This window comes from Rhea americana, unplaced genomic scaffold, assembly GCF_003343005.1.
Source record: "Rhea americana isolate MKP2758 unplaced genomic scaffold, rheAme1 scaffold_65, whole genome shotgun sequence".
NCBI classification, from domain to species: domain Eukaryota; kingdom Metazoa; phylum Chordata; class Aves; order Rheiformes; family Rheidae; genus Rhea; species Rhea americana.
The window spans coordinates 75,188-90,561 of NW_028186812.1; the positions used below are offsets into that span (position 1 = coordinate 75,188).

General features: G+C 49.5%; 1 protein-coding gene across 1 annotated transcript; it reads left to right on the forward strand.

Moving 5' to 3' along the window:
* Nucleotides 1-2,405: 2,405 nt before the first annotated feature.
* ALOX5AP (arachidonate 5-lipoxygenase activating protein) lies at nt 2,406-11,775 on the forward strand. The gene is made up of 5 exons (XM_085320648.1): nt 2,406-2,511; nt 7,983-8,082; nt 9,092-9,162; nt 10,398-10,479; nt 10,903-11,775. The coding sequence occupies exons 1-5, from the start codon at nt 2,442-2,444 to the stop codon at nt 11,063-11,065; spliced, it is 486 nt and encodes a 161-aa protein (XP_085176774.1). The 5' UTR covers nt 2,406-2,441; the 3' UTR covers nt 11,066-11,775.
* The last annotated feature ends 3,599 nt before the right edge of the window (nt 11,776-15,374 follow it).

Genomic DNA, 15,374 nt, shown 5'->3' on the forward strand with positions numbered 1-15,374 from the left:
TCCCTGCCATTCCCCAAATTGCCAAAAATTTGCCAGTGCTTCCTTCCACCCTGCAGCCACTCCAGCACCAACGGGTGTGAGAAGATCATATCCCTCCAGCTGGTTTTCTGCTCTATCTGACTACATTTACAGGAGGGTTGCTCTGCTGTGGTAATAGGTCTCATACCCTCTTAATGTTTTCTGCTTTCCCTTAAAAATTGTTGGAAATGTTCAGTTTAATGTTATACTTTAAAAAATCGCCACAACATTTATTTTGTGTCAGTCATACCATGCACTCATTGGCAAAGTTTTTAGGGGGAGAGGGGTTCCTGCACACGATAAATCAGCTCGAGAAGGCCTGGATCTGGTGCGATGGGTTTTTGCAGGGGGGCATCTCACCTGCGGCCTGCGGCGCGTCCCTCTCCGTGCATCATCAGGCCGAGGCAGACCGCGGGGATGAAGCCTCTCGCCCGGATGGGTCTGTGGGTTGGAAAGCCTCGCGTTGTGCCTGGGGATGCCGGCCCGGCCCGACCGGCACACATGGTGCTGGCGCTGCCCTTGGGTGGGCCGCCTTGCAGCCCGGTCGCCGCACACCCCTGCGATTTATTTCTTTTCCTTACGGCAGCTTCAAGCACCAGGAGCCCGGCTGCGGGCACCCGGAATTTGAGCCTCCTGCTGAATCAAAGCCACCTTTGGGAAGCCTTTGAAAGGCGCGTTTTCACGGCGCTTTTGAGGCTTACCGCCTCCAGAGCCTGTAAATCAAGAGCGAGCAGCGAGCCGCCCGGGAGGTTTACACCGGTGTAAAAGAGGCAGGGGAGAGAGGGCAGGAGCAGCCGCTGCCGCGGGGAAGGCTGGCAGACGTCCCGCCACGGCCGCCCGGGCTCCGGCGCTGCCTCCCGCCGGGAGCTCCCTCCCTGCCCGCGGCCGAGGGTGCCGCCGCGCGGCTCTGCCCTTCCCTGCCTTCTGCGGGGCCGGCAGTCCTCTTCCGACCTGATTTCATCGCACTTCCAGGCAGTGGGTTTCTCCCTGTTAGTAACAAGTCACAACTCAAAGACTATGTTAATCACATACCTCCCGGCCAGTGTGTATCTGTATATTTGCCTGTACCCACGGATATTTTTCCATATCAAATAACTCCGATGTTTTTGCATGATAAAGAGCCTAGATAAAAATACAGTTGCAGTTAAATCTGTCACCGTTGTACGAGATGAATTTCACAACTTTGCATCTGCTGGGAATTATTATCTAGCTGAGTCACATCCAGAAGGCTATGCCCAGTCATCCGGATGTGGCTTGGACATTGGGCGCTATCCAGACCTCTTCGGTAGCCTGCCCTGGAGTATGGCGAGACAGAGATGCAGCAAAATCTGTCTGGGGCTCAATCCAGTGAAAATATTACTTTTATTAGTGTTAAATCCCTACCAAGGTAAGCATTTTTAGCAAGTCTTTTCCCATCAGAATATAGGCAAAAGAGAGCAGGGGGTTATGGTGAGCAAATAAGGTGCGCTTTGGATGAGGATGCTTTCCACCAATCTGACAACCTGTGATAAGTTTTCTGCAGCCTTCCCATGCCCTAACCCATGCCTTTCTGCCATTTCTTTAAAGGACTCAGTAGCGTAATCTTGCAATTGTGAGGAAGCCAAGGCAATAAATATGCTGCAACACTTACGTTCAGCTGCACTGCATCTGGACTAATAAAACTGGGGTACAACTGGGAAGTCCAAGCCTGTAAAATGCTGAATGCTGACAGCTGTCGCTGTCTTCCAGGCAGTTATTCACAGGGGCAAGAGCTGCAGGATCCATCCCGGAAATGAAAGATACATTTCTTTGCCCACCCATGATGTTCACAGCATTTCCATACTCTTTGTTTAACCTGCCCGGTCACATATGCTATAGGGTTGAGGAGCTTTTGCTTATGACCCAGAGCTGTGGGGCCCTATCACTGGTGAGACTGATGGAGCTGTGACCAGGGAGGGTCCMTGTCTGAGAGCTGTGCTGTTACTGCCACTGCCCAACAGTTTCGTCCTCCCACCCTCTCTTTGTGCAGTGGCTGGATTCTTGCAGGCAATGAARTGATAGCTTGGCTGGTCTTTTCCAGCCTTTCTACGGTTCAGCGCAGCTAACCAAATGCTAACCAAATCAAACGATACACTTTAGACGTGGAAGCTGCTGTTTTGCTCCTAAAGGGGAATAGCTATCTTTCTATATTACTTATCCTCTTGGACCATGGACATATTATCTCGTATTTCTCTTGGCTTTATCTGTAAATAAGAGTGTATAGTGAGGCTGTGTACTGCAGCTGTGTTGCACTGATAGATATCTAAGTAAGAGATGTTGCCTATGCTAGCTCTGAAGCCATAGGAAGTGTTTCATGATTCAAGATAAGAAAGCCCATCACTTCCTCCTTCTGTGCTTTGCAGGGCTGAGCTGCTGCTGAGCACACAGACCAACCTGCTGGCAAAATGGACCATGAACTGCTGGGAGGTATTGTCCTGCTCGCCATAGTCACCTTGATAAGTGTTGTCCAAAACGGTAAGCCAAAAAAAACCAAAAAACAAAAAACAAAAAAAACATTTATTTAAGGGCTAGAATGGAATGGGGAAATATTGAGTATGATATGTGCTGATCTGATATCTGGACATGCAGTCTCTAGTTGTACATGTGTGTGTGCTTAGGCATGACTTTGGCTTTAGGAATTATTCTTCTAAGCATACCATTTTGCATGACATTGCCTCAGTATCTTAGCAGTCATGCTGCCCTATTCTGTGATATCCTAGAGTGAGTTTGTTATACTTATGCCAGCTAATGTGAGGGATAATATGTTGTGGTTGCCTGCGAGAGTTGCCATYGAGCTTCAGTGACCAGGACATCTTCTGCTGTGAAGTCCCTGCCGTGGACAGCCGGGGCTGCTCCAGAAAGAGCCGCACCACGAGGTGCACAGGAGGTCAGGGAACCGAGCGACTGCGCGCAGGGCTGGGTGAGACTGCACTGGCCTGGGTGAGGCCACCGAGRCTGACCCCCGAAGAGAAATCTGCTTCTCTGCCAGTATCCAGTTATCCTACTTTTCTACCTGAGTACTGCAGCCGGACTAGTTTTTACTAAGTGCTGTCCGAGGAATGCTGCGCATTTTCTGCAATGGAGAGATTTCCTTTTTTTTGTCTCTTATCTTGTTCAGAACTCTATAGCCTTAGTATTATACTTCAGAGTTTTTCTTTTTTTCTTTCTTTTTTTTTTTAGGAAAACTGTAAGTTTTTCTCTTCTGAAAACCTTTTCTTTAACTTCATCCTCATTTCTTAAATACTTAAGCAGATCAATATTAATATTTAATATTTGAGCATAAAATTCTGCCCAGAATACAGACAAGTGAGTGAGTGAGTTTTCCTGCAGCTGCACTGAGATTGCCCTGAGTTCAAGAACCGTGTGATGGGGATCTGGCACAAATGCTTGAAATCTTCAGGAATGGCTTCAGGAGGCAAATAAAAGATTTCTGCTGAGTGCAAACCATATCGGAAAAAGCAAAAAACTGCACCTCGATTCTTGGAAATAGGCTATTCTTGGTACTGCTTCTGGGGAAGTACCAGGAACCACAGCACAAGCATAGCTGCCACAGAGTGAAAARAAAGGGGTGAGAATTGGAGTAGTTTTGACGTAGGCACTAAAAGCGGTGTCGTTCAACCCAGTCCCATTTCGCGGTAAATGCACAGTGTGTAACGTCACCAGTGCTAGAATAAGGCTCGCTGTGATCGCAGCACATGCTGCAATTAAAAAAAAATGTGTCGCATTTCCCCTTCTTGTTATTTAACCAGATGTCTGACTTTATATACAGATTTGTGCTCTCACTCAGAAAAACTCAAGCATTCGCACTGCAGCCTGAGACAGGMTTTCGCTTCATGGAAATCTGTCTGTACGAGTACAACCCTGCTGCTGTGAGCAGGCAGAGCCGTGCTTGGCAGAGGGCTCCGGGTGCCATTCAGAGGTGGCACGCAGCCCTAAATTTTGCTTCCTGAGCTTGCATCATTTGATTTCCTCCTCCCGAGTTTTCTGCCTAGAACGGCCCGGCTGCTAGTCCTGCGAGGCATGCAGTGACTACAGCAGGAGAGCAGATCGTCAGGGGATATTAGGTGTACAAAACTTGCTATGGCTTTGGTTCAGCAAAGCACTCAGGCATCTGCTTAATTATCTTTAAGTACACGAAGCCAGTGCAATGTAAATTCAGGCTTGAATGCTCTTCTGCATCTGGTGCAGGGCTATAAAATACTTCTGATGAATTCTGTTGGTCCAGGGGTGGAGGCTGGCTGCGGTTCTGCCCCAGTCCAACATCCGTCTTCTGGTGCCTCGTTACCATTGGGAATTTGACTGTTCTGCAGAACGCAGTGAGCTGTCAGATGTCACTTAGCCACACATATTGCTCTAAGTTTTGTTCTTGCGTCAGTGAGATGTTGTAATTAAAAAGCTCTTCCTGGGCAAGCTGTGGGCAAATGCTGAGCAGATCAGGAAGTAGGAAGCAAAGTAAATCAATGGAAGGAAGGGGCAATCTGTGAATTTGCCAGCTCTCTGGGGGTTAAGTATTTTCTACTCACATGGACTTGTGAAAAAAAACAGACTTGAATTTAGCTCTTTTTACCTTAACTTGACCTCAGTCCAGGCTGCTGTGGTTTTGTCTCCACCCTTGATTCCAGAGACACGTTCCTCTCCCTCTCTTACATAGCCCAGTCATGAGCCAGTTCACAGGAATGATCCCACTGAAAATAGATTTAACAACAAAAGTGTTTTATTTTCAGCTGGACCATCTTCCCAGCGCACCCGCTGCATGCACCCACATCCTGGCATCAGGGAGGGGACGGGAGTGCAGCTGGGCTGGAGGAGATGGTGGGACAGCAGCAGCTCCTGCTCCGAGCAGCAAGGCAGCCCTGGAGCCTGGAGGCATYGGTGTCTGCTGCAGCTGAGCCAAATTAAATCCCCCAGACAGGAGAGGTCCCCCTCTGCCCTGCTCCTCTCTCTCATTCACACCTCCCTGCTCTGCTCACTTACCTCATTCCATGTTGTGAAACTACACCCTGACCTAGAGGTTCAGAGTAAAAGAGTAGGAAATGTAATTGTGGTGTTGCGAATGGCCTTGCTCTGTAGAGTCTTCCATCTTCCCCAGCCACGTCAGTCTAACACAAGCCCAATGCCTTTGTGCTGTGAGAGTAAACTTGAGAYCCGGCCCACCACTGGATGTAAGCCACCAGCTCTGGTCCAGTCCTCCGCAGAGCTTCGGCCTGAGTGAGCACCAGGCAGCTAGGCTCCACCTCTGGGGTGCCTTCCAGGGAGATCTGGGGATCCTGCAGAGCGTGTGAGATGGGCAGAGCCAAGGAGCAGCACAAGATGAATGTCACTTCCAAGGGAAAGAGCTCACTTGAAGTGAGAGGTTCCACTCCTCCTAATGACAGCGAGATGCTGGGGTCTCTAGAAGTGTAGTCGGAGGTGATCTCCTCCCRTGTGTTGCTCTTCCCTTGGAGGTTCACACGGTCCCAAGAAAATACAGCTGCTCCAGTGGGCCAGAGTGGTTGTTTCAAGGACTATTGCTAGCTAAAAGGTGGCAAAAAGAGGCAAAAACCTCTTTTTTGGTTGTCTAAGCTGTTTGTGAAGTCAATGGAGAAAGACAAGCATTTCCCTGGGGTGATTTCTCTCATGATGGCAGCTCTGTGAGGAATGGATTGCCCTCTGGGGGTGTTTTTCCTCTATTTCCCTCTGTAATCCACTGAATCCACAGGTGTTTTTAAAGAGGAAGCAGCATGCTTTAACTTCTAAATTCTTTAGTCAACCCACAGAAAAACTGAATTTCCAAAGAAGGTTGATAGTAATCCACTGACTGYAGAAGGAAAACATCTATCCAACATTTGTGAATGGCTAAAATGAAGTGAGATGAATCTTGTTCCTCCTCTGTGAAAAAGGTGCACGTGGTGCACCTACCTCTGTCTTTCGACCTAACACAGGATCCTTTGACCAAGGACAAAGGCATTAAGCAGGCAGGCAGCAGAGCATCTTAAGTACAGGCCAAGGTGCTCCGGAGAGCTTGAGCCCCATGCTCCAGCCAGAGTCGCTGCAGTGATTTCATACACCGTGTCAGAGACAGTGAGAGCTTCCAGGACAGTGCCTGGATTTCCATAGCCAGATCCCTGTCCCGGGGAAAAGGACGGCATTTATAGGAAAAGGAGGCATTTGTGAGAAGCAGTGCTGCGCTGTCACCCCAAGGGTGGTGGTGTCCCCAGCCAGCCCCTCCAGGCCACTGCGCTCTGTAACCCTGGCATGTCAAGGCGTYGGGGCTCAGCCTGGCAGCAGCTCTGCATCACTGCGCCTGACGGCAGCGGCAYGCTGGCGTTCGAGAAGCGGCGGTGYCGGCAGCAGCTGAGAGGGAGGTATATATACAGCTCACTCCTGGCTTTCTCTGGAGCGGTGGCATGTTMTAGTGATTTCATGCAGGAACTCAAGGGATGGGAGGGCTGTGCACCCCAGCGAAGCCATGTAATCCAAGACCATCAGGAAGGAGAGGCTGTTTCCCACCAAGAAAACGCTAGCCAGTCTAGTCTTCTTTGATGAAGCCCTCTCAAATGATGCAGACCGGTTAATAACCCCTGTGTCAGAGGCTGCAGCAACAACCGGGCGCCTTTGTGTGGATCCACCATGGCTGCGTCACCAGATGGTAACTGCTCTGGGTCCCCAGCCTTTGCCTCGAGTCCTCCCAGGTCCCAGCTAGTGCACCACGCCAGTGAGCACCAAGAGGTCCACTGCCCACTGGAGGCACTGGTTTAAAAACACAGAGTTTTTTTTGGTTGTTTTTTTTTTGTTTTTTTTTTTTTTTTTTTTTTTTTGAAGAAAGGCTGCAGAACAGCTAGATTTGCCCAGGGAATCACTCATTCTTGGAAAGCAAAAAACTCAGTAGCTTTTGGTGAAGGCAATTTGAGTAGAAAAGGCATGCAGCATCTGTGAGGGAAAAAGAGAAGTAACTCTTCAGATTCTGGGGATGAAATCCTGCTATTTATCAAATTCTACCTACTTATGTTGTTACAATAATGTTTTTCCTGGTGTTTTATCTTTTATATATATCTTTTTCTGATATTCTAAATTGTAGAGCAGTTTGCGTACACTGAGATTGGGTACAYGATAATACACAGCAGCCTGTGAGAGATCTGTCTGATGTATTTAGACTTATGATTGACAGTGTCTGKTTTAGTGTCATTAGATAAAATGTGTTTGTCATGTACTCATGATACATTACCTCACGAAACTGCATTTTTTCAGCAGTTAACATCCTGACACAAGACTACTGGTTAGATGGGGAAAACCCAGTGTGGATACATAAAGAGCCACAAACGAGATAGGCATCTTTATGCTAAGACTTCAGAATAATGTCTTGCAACTGGAGCATCGTTGTTACTTATTTACAATATCCAAGGACTCACCTAAAGTCTTTAACACCCAACTCAGGTTGAGAAGAGAAGTGTGTTGATTTGGATGGGGGATTTCTCCAGCTCGAATTCTGCTTTGGAATAAGACCCCCTTTTCCTTAATTTTCTGTGAAATGAGTAAAACAGCAGCACAACAGCTTTTGCAGAGCCCTGGCCCTATGAGCCTTGTGATCCTTGGCTCGGGAGCTGCACATCTGAACAGGTGCCYTTTTCACCAAAAGGGAAGCGATTCCCTTGTCCCCCCGCCTCAATCCTGACTAGGAAGCTTGTTTCCCCCAGGAGCAGGAAGGCTGAGCCTGGGGCTCCCAGCGCCGCGCTGCAGGGATTAACCGGGGCTCAGAGGCAGGACCGGCTACGGGCCGTAGCGGAGCGGGGCAGGGTGCGAGGCTGCACCATGCTGCACCCAAGCACGAGGGGCTCGGCGATGGCACAGGGACGGAGCAAGCGTGCCGGCCGYATCCTTCCAGAGGCACGCCTGGATGCCACGAAGCTGAGCCTCCGAAATATCCCCAGATTACGTCTGCGATCAAACCCTGTTTCTTTCTCATGCAGCTTTTTTTGCTAGCAAAGTGGAGCACGAAAGCAAGCACTGCAATGGCAAAGGCTTCCAGCGGCCGGGATCCTCCGCCTTCGACCGCGTCTACACCGCCAAGTGAGTAGCAAGCCCTGTGCAGCCGGCAGAGGACAGCTCCGTCCTTGCTATGGCTTAGGGCAACCCTCCCGGGGCCCAAGGGTGGGCTGCAAATGCCCTCGGAGCAGGGCTTTGCTCCGCAACCACATTGCTACGAGTGCTGCGGCAATGTTTAGACACAGGGCTCTCAGGCGCTTTTGCTGGTTAGCCCAGCTTTGTTCCAGGCTGCCTGTGCATTGCTCTGGTTATACTGATCTTGCAGCCCTGTGTGTATTATGTCTCTTCACCTGGGGACCAGTTCACCCAGTAGTACCCAATGTTGGAAGGATGATTGCAGCCCTCTTAATAAAYGCCTGCTCTTAGTCGCCAGGCAATCCCCTGAATGCTTGGCTCTCTGCTGGTTCASTACTTTCCTTGGGTCTTGTCTTTGACAACCCCCTAAGAGAAAGTAGAGGGGAAAATTAATTCCCATCCAGAAGAGAGAAGAACGTAAAATATTTTTTATTACCCATGAAGYACTGACGATGTGCCTGAAACAGTCCAGAACAGCAAAATCCTGCCCTTCACAGAGGTGTAACCACTGCCAAGGAAAGGTTTCTCCCTGGAAAAGCATTTCCATCTGAAGGAAGAAGTGGGAAATAGTTCCCGTTCATGCACGGYGCTATGTAAACTTTGTCAGACACTCCTGCTTGCTGTGCGCTTTTCCTTCGGCTGGTTTCACGCAGATTCCTGCGCCAATAACCTGGTTAACRTGACTCGACGATAAGATTGTTTCCAAGCCGCACAGTTATCTGTCGTATAGGTGCCACGATTAAGCAGGTTAGCGGAGGAAATGCCAGGCGGGCGTGCAGGGGGCACGCGCCGGGGGCAGGAACCCCCCGGGCGGCAGCTGCCTCGCGTTAGCGTGCGGCCGAAGCCTCTGCAGCCGCGGCAGAGCGGATAGGGAAGGCCGGACGCGCGCCCGGGAAACCTAACGACTCCTTTCGGTTTTCCCTGTGTTCTTATTTCTCCCGTATAAATTCCTTTCCAGCCAAAACTGTGGACATACCTACCCTACGTTTCTCGCTGTGCTTTGGTGTGCGGGGCTGCTCTGTAGCCAAGGTAACTCAGGATTTTATTCCCCCCTCCCTTCAGCGGTTCGGCCAAAATTAAACGGGGACCAGACTCCCCCAAAGCCCGGGAACCCATCTCACCGGGCTCGCGGGGCGAGAGGAGAAAACCAGCTTGTTCCCGCGGTGGGTGGGGGGAGTTGGGGGCCTCGGCTGGGAGGAAAGCGAGTTTGTTAGAGCGCAGCTCCCGGGGGGGCTGCGTCCACCCCGGCAAGCCGAGCGCTGCCGCGGCACCGAGCCGAGCCCCGTCCCGCGGCCGTCCGTGGCATTCAGTTATTAGCATCCTCCTCGGCACAGTTCTGCCTTATGCCCACAAATGTGCTCCCAGGCACGATTCTGGGGCTACTCCGGGCCCGGGACTAGTCCCAGAGGAGTATGGACAAGATCGCCTTGTTTTGGGAAGGRGGAAAGAGAGTTTAGGAGCCTGGATGCTGGGCACGCCGTGTTATTCACCCTCCAGACTGGAAATGGGCTCGTTTGCAGCCTCCTCCCGGGTTGTCTTGAGGGCTGGAGGCAGCTAAGCCGGGAGAAGGTGCCCAGGATGGGGGCAGGTGAGTGAAAGCAGCTAAGCCACCTCCTGTCCTGAGACAACTGCTGCTCATGAGGTATCACTGCATTCCTAAATGTGCTCCCATTTAATGCAAGAGGGATTTCCCCAAATTTAAAGTTAGGTGCATGCATAACTACCTTCTGAGGGTCTTTGACTATTTTTTCTGGAAGAGGGGAGTTTCTYGACTGGGAGAAGAAGAGCTTTTGCCTGCTTGTGTGGGGAAAKCTAGAATTAGGGAGAAAGGAGGAAAAGCCCCTTTCCGTGTGCTCAGAAATGAGWATTAAGCCATAGTGTAGTCCTTCACCTGCTCCTGGAAAAGTGCATTTATTGGTTACCTTTTAGCTCTGGTGAAACCAGTGTCTAAACTGACACGCTCCTTCGCAGGCACGACATGACCTGCAGCAGATCTCCAGCTGAAATACGTGTGTGCACTGCAGCAGGCAGAGCTGAAGGTAGAATTAGATCCATGAAATTTCCTGAAAAAGTGGAGTGTGTGTGGGTGGAGGAAAGTCTTCTGTTTTCCATACCAAGTTTTATGTCCTGGTCCCACTGTTCACATCATAGCTCAAGACTGTGGTTTCCCCACGCCGCTGCCCAGCATAGGCAGCAGACRGGGACAGCATGTACAGCGAGATCTGGGCCGGCCTTTGTAACGYGTTGCTTTACCCTTTGCTCAGCCCCTGCTGCCTTTGCGGGACTGATGTACCTGTTTGTGAGGCAGAAGTACTTCGTGGGCTATCTCGGCGAAAGGACTCAGAGGTGAGAATTTGCAGAGCCTCTTTACAAAACCCCCAGCGAAGCCCTGCTCCATCACCTTTCCTGCWCACAGTGTAGGTAAAGGCACATATGTGTGTTTGTGCTTCTATTTGCACAAGATCTTTCCTATTAATAAAGCTGATTTTGCACATGTGCAATAAAATAGTCCCACCACCTTTGGTGGCTAAGAGAGCATGTGGTTCTCTCTGAATAGCCACTGTGGTAAGAAGCAGCACAGGGCCAAATCCAGAGGGCTTGTAGCTGGCCTTTGCAGAAATGCAAGTCAGAACAGAAATGGGCCCTCTCCATCTTGCCCCCTGAGATCTCTCAGTTGGTCTCAACAACAAACTCTGTAGAAGTCTGAGGGCTTCTCAAGTGAGATTATGTATTTCAGTTAATTGCTTTTCTCCTTTTCTGTCTCCTCAGCACTCCTGGTCACTTATTTGGAAAGCGCATCCTTTTGTTCCTGTTCCTCATGTCTGTGGCTGGAATACTCAACTACTATCTCATCTTCTTTTTTGGAAGTGACTTTGAAATGCACATAAAAACGATAACCAGCGCAATCTCTCCATTGCTGCTCATTCCGTAACTTTCCATTGCACGGAGAGGGTCAGCATGCTTAATGTATTGATGCCCAGAAGCAGCCATAATTCAACTGTTTAAGAAATGAACCTATAACCCTTTTAGATTGCTGTAAATCTAATGCTCAGTGAGCTTTGTAGTTTGATTCTAACCTTGCTTTTTCCTTCAAGAAAAAGATTTATGGTGAACACTCAGCATGCCCAAGGAATGGTAACAACTTCCAGTTAATTCTTTAGATTCTTCTGTAAATTGCACTTTTAAAGCTGATTTCATGACCGTGAGGAATATTTTATGCTTTCAGCATAACGGTGCTGTGCTTAGCTCTTGTCATGAAAACCAGGAGCCTCACAGCCTTGCTTGCACCCTGACAGATGTGCAGCTACAGCTGTCTCCTGCAGTTATCCTCGCACACATCACCCAGGCTTTCACCRTCACCCGGCATGCAATGCCCACACAAATGCACAGTCCAGCCTCTTCACCTGCCACGTCCCTTGTGCTCACTGGTGACCACGCTCCCACCGGTGCCAGAGGATGGCGAACTGGCCCCTCTTTGGTCTTCCTTGATAAATATTCATGTGCATAATTCTCCTAACATTGGCCTCATTTACACTTCAGCCTTTTTATGCTTCCACAGGTGTGGAAAGTGGCCTCATGTAAATGAGGATCTGGTGTATTCATGATGGGGCTGGTTTTGTTTTGTGTAATAAAGCAGTCTAAAAGGACGAAATCTGTTTTCTCCCGTGTTCTTTGCACAGTGCTCGATGCCGATCCTCCCAGGAACGAACGGGCTGGCGAACGGAGCAGCACAGGGCCGGCTCGCCGCGAGGGGAGCGGCACTGGGCTCCGCTGTGCGCTGCGTGTGCCGTGAGCACGAGCTYGAAAAGATGCGCACTTAACAGCTCCTTCTCCATTAGCAAGTTTAATTCTCCAGCACTTACAACGTGCCCCTACAAGTCAGTATCAAGGAAGAGTTTGATTATAAAGGCAATCGAGGCAGGCAAACAGACAGGCACAATCTTTTTAAACATTGCTGCTGTATGAATGCTTAAGCTCTTAAGCCTGTCTGATTACCCTGTGCAGGATGGATAAAGCTGTATTTTACGACTCCTTTGGGAGGGACGGAGTCTGCTTGCTACGTGAGGAGAGAGTCTGCAGAGCTGTTTTCAAAAAGGATCCAAGAAAGCCGCCTGCCTTTGTATGGGGTTTGTTCCCGTCCCGGTGTGCGGCAGAGGTGCTTGTGAGTGCTGCTCTCCTTGACATCAGCCTGTGTTATCTCTGCATCTAACCAGTTGCAGCACCAAAATAACATTTTTTTTTCTCTTGTCCTGTACAGGAATGTTGGACATGAAAGATTAGTTATAAATGTGCTTCTTGCATGACAATTACCAAATAAATGCTCTGACTAGTTAGAAGTGGTAATAAAAATATATTTTACCCTTCTAACTTACAGCTGCAGAAACACCTTATTTCCTGGTACAGTGCTTATATTCCTTTTCTCCCCTTCTTTTCAAACCATCCTGATACACTTCAGAAACCTGCTTTGCACCGTGTCTTTCTCCCTGCTTCTCTCTCCTTAGCCCATCCACAGCCTTAGCATCCTTGGTGGTGACCTGCACCCCTCAGGCAGCCCAAGCAGAGGGGAAGGCGATGCCCCTCTCCACCCTGCCCAGCTGTTTCATGCCAGTTTACTGCAGCGGGGCTCAGGGCAGGGAGGGAGAGCCTGGCCCCAGCTTTGGGGGCTGTGTGGCTGAGAGATGAGAGCATTTCAGCTCTGTCACATTTCTGGTACCAGCAAAGGCCAGCAAAGGCTGCACCACAATTGACCAGTTCAGAGGAGTGACTGGTTTTGGAGGACACTAGTGGGACCCCACGAAGGCCACAGTCCTGTTCTCCAGCCAGTCTGGTCTCTCTGAGCTCTGAAACTTGTTTCTGGAGACCATCACTTGTTAGAGGTGGCTACCCCAACCCTATGTGTCTGCTCTGCAGGTATCAACAGCTGGGCCAGGCTCCCTTGGCTCTTCGTGTCACGAAACAGGTCACCCAACCTCTTGACTTCTACCGGTAGCATGAGAAGAGATCCTCCACAAAGATTCTAATGCTCTCCACTGACTATTCAGGGTAAAGAATTCAAATATCTATTATGGGTCAGATAATCCATCTCAACACACCCAGGCCTCTCCATTGACTAGGTGGCTAGTTTTCACACAGCTAGATTTAGGTGAGGTTAGTTCAGGCCTAAGTAACTTCACAGGGAACAGTCAGGTCCATCTTTTGTTGTAACCACTTAAATTCAGAATAATGTCACCTACTTATTTCTTCAAAGCCTTTCTGCTAATGGAAGAAATGAAAATGTAGGCAAAACCTGTTTTTCATCTATCTATAAATGAAAATTATAATAGTATCAAACAGATAAACGGGTAGTCACTATGCAAATTCTCCTGTGAACGTCACAGTGTGTTTTCCATGTTACAGACAAGGCTTGTGGTTGCATTTGCCTTTTCATTCTTTCTAAGAAAAGAAGGCAATGTCAGTGTTATTTGGGCTTTCCCCACTGTGTTAGAGACCTACAGCTTTTGTTTTTAGCAAAACTGGGCAGTACAATCTCTAGCACTTTGCACATCAGCTACTCAGAAAGCCACAAATGCAGATCCACACGCAAAAACACACACGCTACTATGAAAAACACGTGGCACATATTGGGTTCACATACACGTGAACCTACTCAGGCTCACAGACCTGCACTGTACCTGGGGGTRCAAGTGGCAGCAGAAGTAGCAGCCCTCTGTCATTGCTCCTGTGTTAGGCTGGCTTGGAAGCTTGGGCTGTCAAAGCCTGTCTTTCATAAAACACATAGCACAACAGCTCCTGAGCCTCCTGGGGCTCTGCGTGAATGACGATCACTTCGTCGTCCTGCTGATTGCCCTGGTGACGTTAACTGGCCTGCTCAGGCATCTTCCCAGACTGTGGCCCCTGCTCCACTGGCAGCGCCAAGCTCCATCCGGGACATGCAAGCACCACACTGGGCAGCCCTGCCTGCCCCACTCCAACACAGCCCAACACTCAGCAGGGAGTTGCTGGTCCCACTGGTCACTCAGGTAAATCAAATTTAAGAACCACTTGACGAGAAAGTCAAAGTTTTTTACAACCCGACTGTCTCCGAACAAGTTAACACTTGGCAGAGAAACTCTCCTAAAAGCCAGGCAGCCTTCTTGCACCCTTGCAAAGTGTCCTGCAGAGTGCCAGCTCTGCATCGTGCTGCCAAGGGAGCTCTGCTGGCTCAGCACAGCAGGGCTCGTGTTCACACCTGGCTTTAGTCTCTGCAAAGGAGCTCTGCCCTTCTGGCAGCCCTTGGAGTCATGCTGAGGTCTGCCAGGCTGGGCTGCAGATTTGTAACGCGGATGTCTGGGAGGTGTGCTCTGGATGCTGGCACAGCCTTCACGGACGGGTCACACGTGCAAGCTGCTACTTGTGCCTTTTGCAGGGAGAGCTGCAGAGCAGGGAACCTAGAGTCCCCTTTTTCTTTATGCTACATGGGCCCGATGGCTGGCATCCGTGTTCATGTTCATGGGCTCCCAGCAGACCTCAGAAGGCTGCTCGCACATCTAAACACAAGATAATGCAGATAAACCTATTGTGTATATATGTGTATGTGCAGACACAGTGTGTTTTCTTGGGTCACCTAAATGCTAGAGGATTTTCAAGAAAGGCAGAGAGGAAGGTTGCTCAGGCATTTGCCTTCTCACAGCCTTCAGGCTGTGTACATCAGAGCCTGCAGATCCTGCTAGAAGCTGGGCTATCCCAGGATGCTTTTGATCTCCTAACAAAGGCCTGGAGTACATGCAATATTCCTGCTACATTAACTGCGGCTGCTTCAGTACAGCACTACAACCCTCTAGTGGAAACTCGGTCCTATTGACACTCAAGTGCTTCTGGCTGGTGGATGAGCTGTTCCCTTGTGTTTTTAACCCTGAAAGTGATAAAATTGAATTCACATATCTAAACAGATGCGTTGTTGCTATTGTTGCTATTTTTATTACTCCAGCATGCAGGAGCCGTAGTCCTGAAGCAGGACCCCACCCTGTCTGTCACGAAGCGATGTGTGTAGCACGGAGTCTGAGCAAACAGGTAACATTCAAGTGTTACGAGAAATCTGTRCGCACCACTCCTAAGAGTTTCCTACAGTATTTGCCAGATTCTTAGTTTCCCAGAACTCTCAAAATCAGACATTGCAGTATCCATTCAGCCTGTGCCATGTCTCTGCCAAGTCAAGTTTCCAAACAAGCCTCTGAGGATGGGGAGAACAGTTCTGCTGGCAT